The sequence below is a fragment of the Cyclopterus lumpus genome, chromosome 23 (assembly GCF_009769545.1).
Source record: "Cyclopterus lumpus isolate fCycLum1 chromosome 23, fCycLum1.pri, whole genome shotgun sequence".
Taxonomy (NCBI): domain Eukaryota; kingdom Metazoa; phylum Chordata; class Actinopteri; order Perciformes; family Cyclopteridae; genus Cyclopterus; species Cyclopterus lumpus.
Genome location: NC_046988.1, coordinates 5,266,067 through 5,280,849, shown reverse-complemented (window position 1 = coordinate 5,280,849; position 14,783 = coordinate 5,266,067). Strand labels below are relative to the sequence as shown.

The window sequence follows — 14,783 nt, the reverse complement described above, 5'->3', positions numbered from 1 at the left end:
TGAGGGCGCAGAGACGATCCCAGAGGAAATCCATCCACATTGAGACATCTGTACTCGTGTTAGCCGGGACAAATCCGCTCCTTTCTGACAAGCATTAATCTCACTGTGCCACTGTGTGTGTGTGTGTGTGTGTTTGCCTGAGAGGATTGTAAGAAAGAAATCTGCTAGAGAAATGTTTTTTTTGCACTTGTTGTGTCCTCTGAAAAAAGAAGAAGAAAAAAAAAAACAATTGCAAGGTGGACAAAGCTTTTCAACTGGAGATTGAGTGTGTCTGCACACAGTCGAACATATGGACGGCTAGATTGAAGCAGTGATAACAGCACAGAGGACATTATTCTCAGGCTAAACACACAAATGTGCTCACACACACACACACACACACACACGCACAAGCGAGAGTAATAATGAAATCAGTGACGACAGCGGGGTCCGTTCTCCATGATAGAATTACACAGCTATTCTATTCTCCCTGCAGTGTCTAGCATATGGGGCAGTGTGTTTGGCTGACAGGTGCACATGTATTACACACCCTCTGCCTAACCTTTAACACATATTTTCCCATCATTCCCCACGAATTGAACAGTAAGTGAAAAAGATGTGCAGGAAAGGTCTGTGTGTGTGTGTGTGTGTGTGTGTGTGTGTGTGTGTGTGTGTGTCAATGCAGCTGTTTCACCCAGATATCCATGTGTGGGTCATATTTTATGACAATGCGTGTCAAGGAGACATGAGGGCCAAGTGCAGCCTGTGCAGAGGCCGAGCCCGACACTGGAGGTTAATGTGCTTCGGAAAGGGAACCGGGCGGTGGGGGTTAGGGGACATCCGTGCAAGCTCTTAACCCCTGGGAGAGGGGGCCCTAAAGCCCACGTGGATCTGAGTGGAAGTATGAAAGGTCAAGTTGTGTGTTTGTCTGCGAAAGAGTAGGTGTACAAGCGCTCACCGGTGGGCTCGGGGTTACCAAGCGATAGGCCATTTATTCTAAATATGCAGACAGGAAAAGGACCAAAGTCAGACTCATCCTCCTAATAAGCGGGATAACAGAAGTTGACACACTCTTTTTTACCTCATCTCTCTCTGCTTTCTTGCTTTTCTTTCCCTGTTTGGGCTCCAAATGTATGTCACAGTGGCAAAAAAGAAAGAAAAGCAGACCACTTTCTTGAACTCATGATGTATACAGGGGCCGACCCCTTGAATGTTTTTGCTCAAAACACTTCATATGCTTTTCATCAACAAATGCTTTCCCCCCACTTGGTGGCTTGGGATATATTATTTGTGCCCGACAGCTAAAGGGTTATGGTGTGTAAAAATGTAATCATCATTTCGATCGAGGCGATAACTTTAAAGGTAAAATGCTTTTAAAAAATCCATCTGAGTAATAATGGACAAAGCCAAGGGCTAGGGTTACACTTCAGTTCTGTGTGATTTTTGAGCTCCGATCACAGAGATCATGTTTATATGAGATCACTTCACTGTCCACGCTGAAAGTGACAGCTTTGCATCCCCCCCAACTCCTCTCCCCCGGCTGTGTTTGTAGTCTTGTATAGCTCAGTGGGCAGTATGTGGTGTGAACACTGCCGGGGAATTTATTCCCAATTGGACCACCCAAGTGAAGAGGAAAATAAATCCATGTTTTTAGTCGCCGTTATTCAAGACCTGGTTGTAGTTTTTATGGGATGATTTTGGTCCCTAAATCTGCCACCGAGAGGTCATCTGTAGATGCTGTAGTCTTACCTGGAGCTGGAGGGGTCCCAGGCCTGGCGTGGCAGCAGCGGCGGCGGCGGCGGCAGCCATTGTTGTGGGGATGAGCTGAAGAGGGTAGGGGTCACCTGAGGTAAACCAGACACAAATAAACAACGTTTTTTTAAAGCATATCAGTGATGGTTTTTGGTGCTTGTTTACACACCAGTATCCCTTTCTCCAGTCCATGCCCTCCATCTCTCTTTCATCTTTTCTTCCTGTTGCATCCCTCCCATCTCTCACCCTTTCCTGCTCTGTGACCCTTTCTCCACTCAGTCCATCTCCCCTCCCCCTTTCCCCTCATCCTCCCTCTCGTCCCACCTTCCCCCCCCCTCACACCACCACCACCTGAGTCCCTCTCTGCAGCTGTTAAAGCCGCCCTTTGTGTGTGCTGCCAGTAGGGCCTTAATGAAAAGCCTGATTGTGTGTCCTCCTCCTTAATACCCCCTGACAAAGAGCAGCGAGGTGAAGGGATTCTGATAAAGCTGGCCCCAGTGCAGTAATTAAGAGCCGCCACTGCCGATTGCTGCTCTTTCTTCTCTCTCTCTCTCTCCCCCCCCCATCTCAACTGTCTGTTCTCCTGCTTTGTTGGGAGAGAGCTGCTTTCAGTCTCTCTCTCGCCCCGTCTCACACTCCCTCTCTTCTTGTGTCCTTCTTGTTGTCATCTTTCGTGCTTACTCTCCACCCCTTACCCCCTCCCCTCTGTCAGGACTGATAAATCAAGAGATAGATGGACAGACAGGGCGGAGGAGATGACAGGAGTGCAGAGAGAAGGAGACAGAGAAAAAGGACGAGTGGGGTTTATTAGTGACCAGGTGCAGATATGCCGCGCTGTAATTACTTCGAGAGAGAGAGAGAGAGGAAAGGAGGGAGAGAAAGGTCAAGGATGAGGGTAGGAGGAGATGGAGGGTGAGGAATATTGCGCTTAATCATCGTCATATTGAATGAAACCTGCCTGTTGACGTCTCTGATTTACATTCGGACATGCCCACGAACCAAAACACCGAACACGGAGGTCAGGCTTTTATACTGAAATCACATCGAGGACGCTCTATTCTTCATGGAGAAAAACTTGGGAATGTTCTCAGGGTTTGACCTTGCATTTCTGACCTCAACCTTCAGCACAGCGGCCAGCTTCTTGTCCGTATCGGGATCTTCTATTATGCATGTACCCATGTGTGTGTGTGTGTGTGTGTGTGTGTGTGCGTGTGTGTGTGTAAGTGTGTAAGTGTGCAATTGGCATAAGCCAAGACTTTCCTTCTGACATATTTTCCCAGCTAACTCGGTTCTTAAAAAAAAATGAAGAAAAAAGGAAAAAGCGAAGCCGAGACATTCTTTTCTCCAAGGGAGAGGGCGGGCAGGAGGGATTAAATAATTATTTCAGGACTGTGTATTCTAGGAGATGGCTCTTTTCTCCTCGCTCCCTAGACAAACATGAGCTGGATGGATATTTATGCTGCTCCTGGGGGTCGCTGTAACAAAAGCGAGAAGGACGCAGGAAAGAAAATATGTTGCTCTTGGCTTGGGGACAGCGACCTCGGCGGACGGGGATGAAATCTCTCACTGACAAACAGACGAAAGAGGACACAGATCGAGGGAAGTGAGAAGCAAACGGCCACCAATATTCCTTTGGTGTCAATAAGAGCACAATTTAGCATTTCTTAAATGCTTAAAGGGAAACTCCACAGGCTCAGAAGGGAGACTTCCCAAGTTAAAGAAAATAACCCTGATGACATCATCATGCAGTTGCATTCACTTTTTGTCTTCAGAAATTGAGAGCTGCACATGTATTTTCCGTTTGTATTGTGAGAAAAAAATTTGTGTGACATTATGAACATGTCACAACTGAAATTGCAGTTGCTCTTGAGAGCCAATTGAATGTTTTACATGTATAATAGAATATAAAAGTGAAACAGTTCTCTTTAACATGTTGTGTCGGTGGCAGCTTGGACGGTAGCTGTCGGTCGTCGTGCGACTGTTCAACAAGTGTTGAAAGAAAGCACATAAATTCATCTTCAAAGCTCTGAAGCGCTGAGAGAATATGTCGGAGCACAGTGCTACACATGTCTTATTTAGAGCTGCCGCACCAAACTGCATCAACTGGCAACAACTTTGAAAGTTGCCAGAGAGTTTTCTCAGGGGCGGCTCAGCGTGGCGCAGAGAGCCAGTCCGGTTGGAGCTGGCGGAGGCAGTGAAAAGACAAGCCCACCACTTGACGGGGCATTTACGTGGGCAGTGGGCGTGGGTGAAGATGGCACTAATTAAAATGGAATGGACTTGTTTGGGAAGCTGTGAAACTCTAAGAGAGTCGGGGAGGGGCGGGGGTGTGGGGCACTGAGCGTACATGGGCTTTGTGTGCACGCTCGCTTATCTGTGCCTAAGTAATTTTTGTGTGTGTTTGCGATATCACAAAGCATTCTCTGGCTGCCTGGACGTTTGTGTGTGTGTGTGTGTGTGTGTGTGTGTGTGTGTGTGTCTGTGTGTTTCTGTGTGTGTGGGCTGAGTTGGAAACGTATTCTGGCTGCTTCCCGTGTTAATGTGAGGAGAACCTGGGGCAGGTCACATTACAACCCTCCCCCCCCCCCATCCCTACCCCTTCTGCTAACCCCCCCATCGTTCATTTATTCCCAGCATCCCCTGGCAAGCACCCACTCCTCTTTTTCTCTCTCTCTCTCTGTCTCTTTCTCTCTCTCTCTCTATCATGGTAAACAACACATTGCCACACAGCCGGAGCGTGATAGCCAAAAAAAAAAAAAAAACATGTACTGCAGGATGCCTGTATTTTGTTGCTTTTATACATCAAAAAATAGACAAGACAAAAGGATGGAGCCAAAAGGACTAAGCGAGAGAGGGAGGGAGCGCGATAACGAGAGATAGACAGAAAGAGTGAGAGTGTAAACAGGAAGGGTGTATTTGGACTGTTTTTTCTATTAAGAGAGAGATGTTGTTGTAGGGGCGAGCTCGTCTTTTTGGGAAACAGTCCGACTCCCTTGTGTGGGAAAACCGTCAAGCTCTACCTTGCTTGGTGAAAAACAGTGGGAACATCGCACATGAGAAGTACTTTTACACTGAAAGTTGCACCTATTTATGTCTGCGTGTGTGGACGCTACTCACTGCAGCCAGGCTTGTAGTTGAAGCCAGAGGGCATGAGGAAGCCTTGCTGGGCCGCCGCCGCTGCCAGAGTCCGCTGGTCTGGAGGAAAGACGGGGATCATCAGCGGAGGGAGTTGGCCTTGGACCTGCTGATGGAGGAGGAGGGAGAGAGGGTGACGAAGGGGAGAAAAGGAATGTGGAAGAGGGTGCAAGGAGGGAAATAGCAGAAAGAAGGAGGGAAAAAGTAGAAAAAAACATGAGCAACTTCTGCATCTCTTTCAGTGCCCATGCTATAAATAGAGCTGTGTGTGCGCGCAACTGATCACAGAACAGTACCATTCTGAAGACATCTGAATCATACCATAATCATTTCTCAAAATCATATGCATTCAGGCTCATATACATACATTCATGTAGTACACACACTCTGTAAACACTCTATCTTCTGGATTCAAAGAGAGAAAAAAAAGCAAGTCATGAGAACAGTTCACTCAACTCGCACAACAGCTGGCCTTTTCCTTTTATTTGGGAGATGTTCTCTCCTTTCTCCCCACATCAACCCCCTCAACAACCCAAACACACCAACACACCAACACACACACGCGCACACAACCCTCTCTGCGCGCCTGTCGGCAAAGCGCCATACGACTTCACAAGGTTTCCACGATTTTAAAAGGAGAAGCAGAAAAAAGCTCCCTCCGATGGGTGGCTTTGGCAAGGACGGCAGGAGCGAGAGAGCGAGAGAGAAGGAGAGAGAGAGAGAGAGGAAGACAGAAAGAGAGAGAAGTAGGAGACAGATGGTTGCACTGAACAGCGTTCTGCCAAAAACAACGCACAAAGACTCGGGTGTGATGGACTGACTGACAGTTTGAGAGGAACGATGGGAGAAGATGAGGAGAGGAAGTGAGGAGGAGAAAGGGAGAGAAGGTGAGACGAGGAGGGGAATAAGGAATCGAGCTGTAAAGCTAAAGTGTAATGCCGGTACGATGTAGAAACCGCAAATATGAGTGGAGGGAAGGAGAGAGGCCCATATTCTGTGCAGATTTTAAGCTATTTTCCAAAATGTTGATACAAGAAAAGCAATGCGTTTCCGACTAGCCAACATTTTGGATGCAACAGGATCAGATACTCAGTAAGGCTTTAGCTGTATAAGCACATCATGTCATTTATCTGATTTTCCTTAATTATCTTTAAACATACAATGTGGTGTTTTCATTGGCTATCGGTTAGGCTTCTGGATCTTTGGGCGCGGCTTCAATACAACAATACTACGCCGATACTGTACCAAAACAGGATAAGAAGAAGAAGAAGAAGAAGAAGAGGCAGTTATGTAATCACTTGTCTCTACGCACCAGTAACAGTGCAACACTCATTTACTTACTTATCTTTATCAATACAATGATTTTTATAATTTTAAGGCTAATAACCCACATCACGAGTCAACTAAACTGCATGTGACGAAAATATTGGTGCCCCTTTAAATCAAATCTCTTATTAGGTCTTTAGGCCTTTGACCTGTATTCCTGGTTGCCAAGCACTTTCCTCCTTCCAACTCTGTCTCCTGCCTCTCCTATTTTGCCGAGATGGCAGGGAGGTAATGGCTGAATAAGATAATGGTCAGGTAAAAGCTGTTTGATGTGGGAAAATTGATCTGGAATGATGGAAATGGCTGCACAATCATGAGGATGCGGTGGTGCTGCGGTACAATCAGGTAATGTCTCAGTGATATGAACACTTGAAGTGCTTGAGACAGGTAAATAGAGAGAGCGGCTGTCTCTCAGAGCCAACAGCGCTCCCAGCTTCCCCTGGCTGTGTGTATGCTCAATTTTTCCTGGCCGTATGCATGCTCGTGTACTATAAGTACCTATCTGTGTGTGTGTGTGTGTGTGTGTGTGTGTGTGTGTGTGTGTGTGTGTGCCTCCTCCTCCCCTCCTGCTCCTGTGTGTCGGCATGCGGCCGCCAGCAGCACTGTAATCAAACTATCACAGCGCAGGGGAATACAGCTCTCTTCAAGCGACTCCTGTTTCCCCCTTACACCAAAAACAATAATTACTCCACCATTTTGGTTAACCATAAACCGCCGCGCTGCGCGATCAGAAGGGAGAGGCGCTCCAGCGCGACGCTCGGACAGGACCCCCGCGGGGACGAATCACAGACAGAACAGTTCCGCTTTGCCTTTCAGGCCTAATTGGACATATGCTGGAGTGGAGCTGGCTAGCAACACTGTAATGTACCGTGGGGAGGAGAGGAAGGGAGGGGAGAGGAGAGGAGAGGAGAGGAGAGGAGAGGAGAGGAGAGGAGAGGAGAGGAGAGGAGAGGAGAGGAGAGGAGAGGAGAGGAGAGGAGAGGCAGCTGTAATACATACATACTGTACAGAGACACACTGGCACATATACTATATTACGTCTGTGTGCAGATGGCTTTGCTTTCTGTCATCACAAATGAAAATTAAGATTTTCCACGTCTTCTCCCCTCTATATCTTTTTCTGTCTCATAACGATATCAGCCTCCAATATAAATATATGAATCAGCCTACAGAACTGTGGCACGATACATGCAAGTCCCAACAATAGGAAGAGAAGATCAAGCAGCTGAAAAGAGAAAGACACAGAAGAAGAAGAGGAAAATGGTTTATGGAGGATCATTCCCTCCCATATGGTGCTGTTATAATAGTTGAGTTGGATGTATGTGTAACAGCTGTTGAGCTGATGAGCAGCCCTGCATCGCCTACCATGGTCACTGGCACAGGCACACACACACACACACACACACACTGAACTGAGTGTGTGTGTGTGTGTGTGTGTGTGTGTGGAGGGCTGAGGAGGGTTTGTCCACTAGACGATCATGTGATATTGGAGAGTTCTCCTCACGCATTCCTTCCCATTTACATTCCTTCTTCTACGAAAATGACTTAATCTGATATTTCTCCTCGTACTGGATGTACAATAACGTAGTACCTCAAAGTGGATGAGGAGCTCTGTGCGTCAGCCTCGTGATCACAGTGCAAACTTTGAAAACCCGAGGGGAAGAAAAGAGAGGGAAAGAGCTCTCTTAAATTAGAGAATGACAATCAGAGACAAAGGGGTGCATTAACAGAAGGAAGGAAAAGCCTGTGAGAGCAAGTGAGGATGCGAGAACCAGAGATGGGGAAAGTGCGAGCGAGGCCAGATCTATCAGACAATCTCCAGATTCCACATAAAGGAAAAAGGCACATCTGAAACAGCAGGCGCTTTGGGGAATAACGCACTCGTCAGCTCCTCTTTCACATCAGGCCCAAAGCGAACATGAAAACCTACAACACACGCAGACAACACACCACACTGCCGCTACTGTAGGCTGCCGACTTGGAGGATAAGGAGCTCCGCTTTTTATCTGCAGAGCCCTCCTCCAGATCCAAAAAACAAACCTGAAACAAACAAAACTAGAGATTATCTGAAAGAAAAATCCTCTAATCAGTGATAACTGAATGCAAAACGAAACAAATATAAAGGAATTGGAAAAGGAATAACATGTATATATACAGTATATATATATATATATATATACATGTGAAACTTTTTCTTGAGAACTTTCACAGGGGCAAAAAGGACAGACAGAAAGAGAGAAGTTGACGAATCACCCTGGCGAGAGAACTTTTCAGGAAATAAACAGCAGATAGAGCGAACAGAATGAACAAGCGAGGGAGAACGAGCGCGAGGAGGAGAGACGGAGAGGGGAGCAAGAGTTGGATAATTGGCAGCGAGTCGAGGCTGCGTTCACCACGCGCCAGGCGGCACAGCTTGAACTTAAAGCGCCGCTGCGGCATAATGAAGATGTGGCCGCTAATTAACATATGGGGTGCGAAACAGGTTGGTTGGCACGCGGCACGCTAAAAACTCCAAGGTAAAGTTATTATTGGGGAGTAATTAGCTCTATGAAGTTAATGCGACGAACAATAGCTGCCAGCGCCGCACAATATGGCTCGCATCTGAGCGCGAGCGGGAAAATAAATAAATAAATAGCCCCCGCTAAAGTGCGAGTCCCACAGCTAAAATCTGTTGGCGGCCATATGCTCGGGCAATTAATGCAAGACCTGGATGACCCATTGCTAAAGAAGGGACGTGCGAGCGACAGAACCAATAATTAATTTGGAGAGAGACGGAAAGAGAGAGATAGCCGGCTTTTAATATTAGTCCATTAACTTTCTATGGACAGGGGCTGTTAGAGGCCAGCCTGCTGTCAATGTAGGGGCATGGTTCATATCCCACTGGCACTACAATGGCTGCACACACAGGTGTGTGTGTGTGTGTGTGCGCGCATTAGAGAGGAGGCATGTGAGGGAGGGCGGGTCTCTGTGGGTATGGCTGCTCGGTTGTGGTCGAGTTTACGAGTGTGTGTGTGCGTGTGTGTGCACATCGACACATGAAGTGCGTAAAGGAAAACACAAATTACACTGGTTGCGGTGTAATGGGAGTGATTAAACAATTACACAGGCAATTGGGTTAGCCGCTCCTATGCACAGAGTACAGAGGTGCTGGTGTGTTGTGTGTGGAAATGAATGGAAAGCTTTTTAGGGTTCTTTGCTTTTGTTTTTCTCGCACAGAATGAAAACACTCGGAGGGTGAAGGTGTGTGTGTGTGTCCGTGTGATTAAGTTACCAACGTGGGTTAGTCTTAATAGAGAGCTTGTTAGCCGCTGTCGCTGGCGCGTCTGGCCTCTCTTAAACTACTCAAAGCATCAGGTTTCTGATCACTTCTTCCCCGTCTCCGCTCGCTGTTGCCCACCTACAGCAGCATTGATGAGATGAAAGACAGCCAGCAGAGACGCACACTTGACCGTGTGTGTTTGTGTGTGTGTGTGTGTGTGTTTTGGAGTGAGTTTCGATTCATTAGGCAGGACACGCTGGTGTCCGCTCATCCCTCTGTTTCCATATACATCTTGAGCGTTTGTGCGCTGCCTCTATTCTATGAATATGTGCGCATGTTCTTGAATTGAGCCCTGAGCCGCTCGGCAGGTGAGCTCCTTTCATCCCCGTCGCGCTTCCTTGCGCGTCGGCAACGGTCGTCCCCGGCAACACCAGGGGGAGCCTCGGAGACAAGTTGTTTAATTAGAATGAGAGAAGATGAGGGGCAAAGCAAAGGGAAGTTGGAGGAAATGTGCTCACCCCTTCGAGTTTAACAAGAGGGCGCCTAGCAGGGGGCTGGGGAGTGTGTGTGGGTGTCTTTATGTGCACACATGTTCTTCAGAGAGCGAGTTGTGTTATACCCTCAGATTGAGCTCAATTCTATGCAAATAAGGACGCATTTATCCTGGTCCTGGTTGGGTTCAGGTTTAAGATTACAATTTGGATTAGATTGGTTGGGTTTAAGGATAATTTAGGGTCAGGATTCGGATTAAGGGTTTGGATTAGAGGTTAAATCAGACTAAAGGTTTAAATTCAGCAGCTAAAGAACACATTGAGAGTTGAGCAAGTTTCAGGTAAAGTAGAATAAAAGCTCCTTCAAAAGGTAAAACGTGAATGTATAACTGTGTGTGTGTGTGTGTGTGTGTGTGTGTGTGTGTGGGGGGATGAAATGAATGCATCATAATGGATGCTAATTCATGAATAATTCCAGGTAGAATTAATTAGTCAGAGCGATAAAGTAGCCAATCGCTGACTTGTAGACACTAATGACTGGTGTGTGTCTGTGTGTGTGTGTATTCACATGGTGTGTCATTAGCTTGTGTTGTTGCGATGCCTGCATCTGTAAATGAACCTGCTTGTTTGTCGGATCGCACCGCATTCAGCGAGTGCCGTTGGCCTAAATGGCGGACGCTAACACACATATCGCTAGCTTGATTTGGGTTTCGGGGTGAGAAAAAAGAAAAGAAAAAGAAAACCGGACGCGGGGACAATAAATAATTTGTCCTCCTTTCATGAAGGATGTGTGTCACTCTCTTCTCTTTTTCATGAGCTTGATTATTCGTTTCATTTCATCACCTCTTCCAAGTGGACGGTTGAAAGCATTCTTCTCAGGCCTTTGGGGGGTTTGGGCCCAACAAAGCCAAGGACGCACACACACAAACACACACACACACACACACAGACACACACACACACACGAAGGGACAGCTGAACTCAGCCTCGTTAGGGGGAAATGCAATCACAAGGGGCTTACCATACAGACACACACACACACACACACACACACACACACACACACACACACACACACACACACACACACACACACCACAACACACCACAACACACCGAACCTGGTGCCCTCTCTCTGGCAGGCCATTGTATTGTGGGATTGTGCGGACAATCTCTTCATGAATGATTAAGCAGTGTATTTCTCGACCAAGTCTTTGATGATTGAGTGTGTGTTTGATCATCAGTGGCGAGTGTGGGGCGCTCTCTGCGACTGCTTACGATACCGAGTGCGCGCGTGCAATGGAAGGCGTTTATTATTTTTATTTTTGTGCACGTTTGCACGCACTTTGATGCGCGCGATTGTACGCGGCCGTGTGTGTGTGTGTGTTTTTTTTTTTTTGTCTGCGCTCCTGTGATGAGCCCCTGTTGATTGTGTCCCTCTCTTAACGAGGGCTGCCTACAGCTGCCCCTGCTTGTGAGAAACTATTGTTGGGCCCGCTCAATGGAGAGACGCTTGTTTGGGAAAAGGTTGCAAAGTCATGGGAAAAGAGAGCTTTGTCTCGGCGGGGTCGCGAGGGAGTGAATCATGAGCGGACGTGTTTATAGCTCGACACACACAGCTGCGGCGGACGCGCACGCGCTTCCATACGCACAGATGAAGAAGTTCGAGAATGTACAGAGTAATCCTCAGAAAATAATTTCTTCTTTTTTTGTTTTTTTTTGGTCCGCGAGACAAAAAACGCAAACAATTCAGAATTTATCTCGCACAAAGCGAAGAAACACAGCTGCTTTACACAGAGTCGTGGACAGACGTCCCAAACCCATGCTATCACAAGGTCTCTTATCACAAAATACTGTGTATGGCTAAACTCTTGGGGGGGAAAGGGAATGTGTGTGTGTGTTCCCTCTTGGACAGGGTGTCTCTTTATGATACAAAGCCCGGCTTTCTCAGCTCAAAATTCAGTGTCATCTGCTTTTACAAAGGCCTGGGCTATTCGTTCCAAGCCACCTGGACCAACATAGAGGCTCCAGTGTAGCTCCAAAAAGGACAATACCTCCATTTTCAAGTGTTACACATATACCCATCCATTTACTCTGAAGCGTAACACATAGACTCACATTCAAAAATACTTTTCAGTCGATTTGTTGTATTTCTATATTGGCTACAATCGGCATTATTAGATTTGTGTGAACACATTGTTCATGTCAAAGACTATGCAAATAAGAAGTCAACCAAGTTTGCATTTCCTCGTATATCCTGGAGAAAGGAATTTGTCCTGCGGGTGTCAGGTGATTGACAGAAACATAAGGCGTCCTCTTAAATTAGTGTCAAACATGGGTCCCATTGGTTCCTAGTAACCAAGACAAGCTCTACTTAGGGGAAAATGTGTGCTCCGTCTGGAAGGCTAATAATGATGTAAGGACGTATAATGAGGCCTCACTGTAGCATTTTGGTTGGAACGTGAAACCCCAGTAACGATTAACCTATCTTCCTCCCGACCCCTTCGTTCGGCTAATTCTCTGACTTGGTTGCTTGGATTGAGTTTGTAAAAGGTTGTGGTTACTTAACCGAGCCAATCTACCGCTTTGCCTGTGAAAACACCTCCACAGCCACTCAAAGACACAATGGAATACACATGAAAAGTTTGCCGGTTAACTTTGAATTATGTAATAAAGACTTAAAATGAACATACTGTACTAGTACTATTTTTTTTCCAAGCAGACTGACCACCTTCAAGTGATTACACAGGTTGAATGTGTGTGTGTGTGTGTGTGTGTTTGTGTGTGTGTGTTAGAGGAGGAGGGGCTACTATAAGTCAACGCTGATTAATGGCTGAGCAAAGAAAAGCTGCAACAATCACAATCACAAAATTGCCTTGCCACGCAGACAGGCCACATCAACCAAACACTTTGAAAGATACATACACATGACTACATACGTGGATGGACACACACACACACACACACACACACACACACACACACACACACACACACACACAGATCCCCCCCACCCCACATACACACACACACTGGCCTCACCTGGATCTGTTGCTGCAGGAGGTTGATTTTGTGTTGCTGCTGCAGAAGCTGCTGCTGTTGCCGGGCAATCTGAGGACGGAGAACACAACACGTCATTGGAATGTATATGCGATGCGTTTGTGTGGGAGTGTTGTGCGTGCGTGTGTGTTAGTGCGTGTGCGAGGCCCGTGGGAGATGCAACACATCTGCAGGTCTCTGAGGCCCCAGTTGCACGACAGAGGGTCGATGCCCCGGTATGAAATATTAAAGAGCTCATCTCATCTGGACTCACAGCTCACAGCCAAGTGGGCAACAGTGTCACACCGACACACTTACTGACATGAACATGTGCACAGAAACTCTCCAGCGTGCAATGGAAGCGAAAGAATACACTATCCACATACAGGGCATTCACATACAGCCGGAAACGGTGCACACTGGTGCGGATGCAGCCATGGGCACTGTGAGGCATTGTGTTTGTCACAGGTGATTTGTCCTTACAGCCCTGTTTCTGCATGCGTGTGTGTGCGTGTGTGTGTGTGTGAGAGAGTGTTCTCTTTGTAAAACCAAGCTTTCCAGAAGCTAAAAAGCACAACAAAGAGGGAAACCCTTCTCTATGCAAATACCTGGCAGACTCTCGCCTGGAAGCTCGGAGTGTGTGCGTGCGCGTGTGTTGGTGTGTAAGCGTGTGTGTGAATGTCTGCGCTACATCCGCTCCAACACTACATACCCTCAGCTTATTCCTGTGCAGTGTCCCTGTGTTCAAGCTGCCAAAGGCGCATGTCTCTGGCTGTTTGAACACTATACAGTATAAAGTGTGTTTCTGTGTGTGTGTGTGTGTGTGTGTGTGTGTGTGTGTGTGTGTGTGTGTGAGAGAGAGAAAGAGAGAGGGAGTGTATAGGAAAGGAAAATCCAGGATGGCCATTTGTGATGTTTAAGAGTTTATGTGTGTCTGCACATGTACTGTATATACCTTCCAAATCAGCATCAAATCATGTGCTTTTGTTGACCGTTTACCGACTTGAAACAGATTTCTTTGCGTGTGTGTCATTACTCTGGTGTGGATTTTCTTCTTACATAGAAAATTATAAAGTAGAAAATCCACCCCATGAAGTTCTAAAATACGGTGGATTACCGAAATAATCGAGATGCCTAAAGATCTGACAAGAGGGAGGTGATATAGCAAAATGCTTCTGTGGTGAACTCAAGCCATACTAAATGACCTGTCAGGGTGGCTTGCCTCACTCGCGGCCCTGTCCACGTACCTGGTCCTGCTGCTGCTTGGCCAGCTCCATCTGCTGCCTCTGCTTCTCCATCTGCGAGGCGGCCAGCTTCTTCTGCTCCTCGTGGGCCGCCAGGAGCTGCTCCCTCAGGCTGCTCAACTGGCCGATCATGCCCATGAGTTGGCGCTCTTTCTCCGCCAAGCTGTCTGCGGTACCTACGGGGTGAGAAAAGGGGGTGAGAGAGGGGTCGAAGGTGAGAGGGTAGTACTTTGAAGAAAACTTCTTTCATCATTTAAAAGTTGTTAGGCGTCTAGCTGATCACAGGACATTTTTAAGTCTTCATTAATGCACAGTAGTTATCAGCAACTATAACTTCTTGTGTGAAGACATGTGGAGGCAACAAGAGCAAAAAAAAAGCTGTCATGTCAAGGCGTGTTCTTCTTCTTCTTTGAGTGATTTTCATGGTTATCCGGAGGCCAGAAAGGATTGCGGGGGTGAGGTTAGAGGTCAGAGGCATGAAGGGAAGAACGGAGATGGAAGGAACAACAAAGCAGTGTCAAGCTCTCCATGGCTTGTTGGTCAACCTAATATATGACT

At 47.0% G+C, this 14,783-nt stretch overlaps 1 protein-coding gene across 2 annotated transcripts in view; it reads right to left on the bottom strand.

Annotated features, from left to right (window-relative positions):
- sox5 (SRY-box transcription factor 5) overlaps positions 1 to 14,783 on the bottom strand; it is an 83,044-nt gene that overhangs the window by 23,798 nt on the left and 44,463 nt on the right. For both annotated transcript variants that reach the window (XM_034526742.1, XM_034526743.1), the window contains 4 exons: positions 14,229 to 14,401; positions 12,985 to 13,053; positions 4,849 to 4,975; positions 1,729 to 1,823 (listed from right to left, as the gene is read on the bottom strand). In XM_034526742.1, coding sequence (XP_034382633.1) covers positions 1,729 to 1,823; positions 4,849 to 4,975; positions 12,985 to 13,053; positions 14,229 to 14,401 — 464 coding nt within the window. The remainder of the gene's footprint in view (positions 1 to 1,728; positions 1,824 to 4,848; positions 4,976 to 12,984; positions 13,054 to 14,228; positions 14,402 to 14,783) is intronic.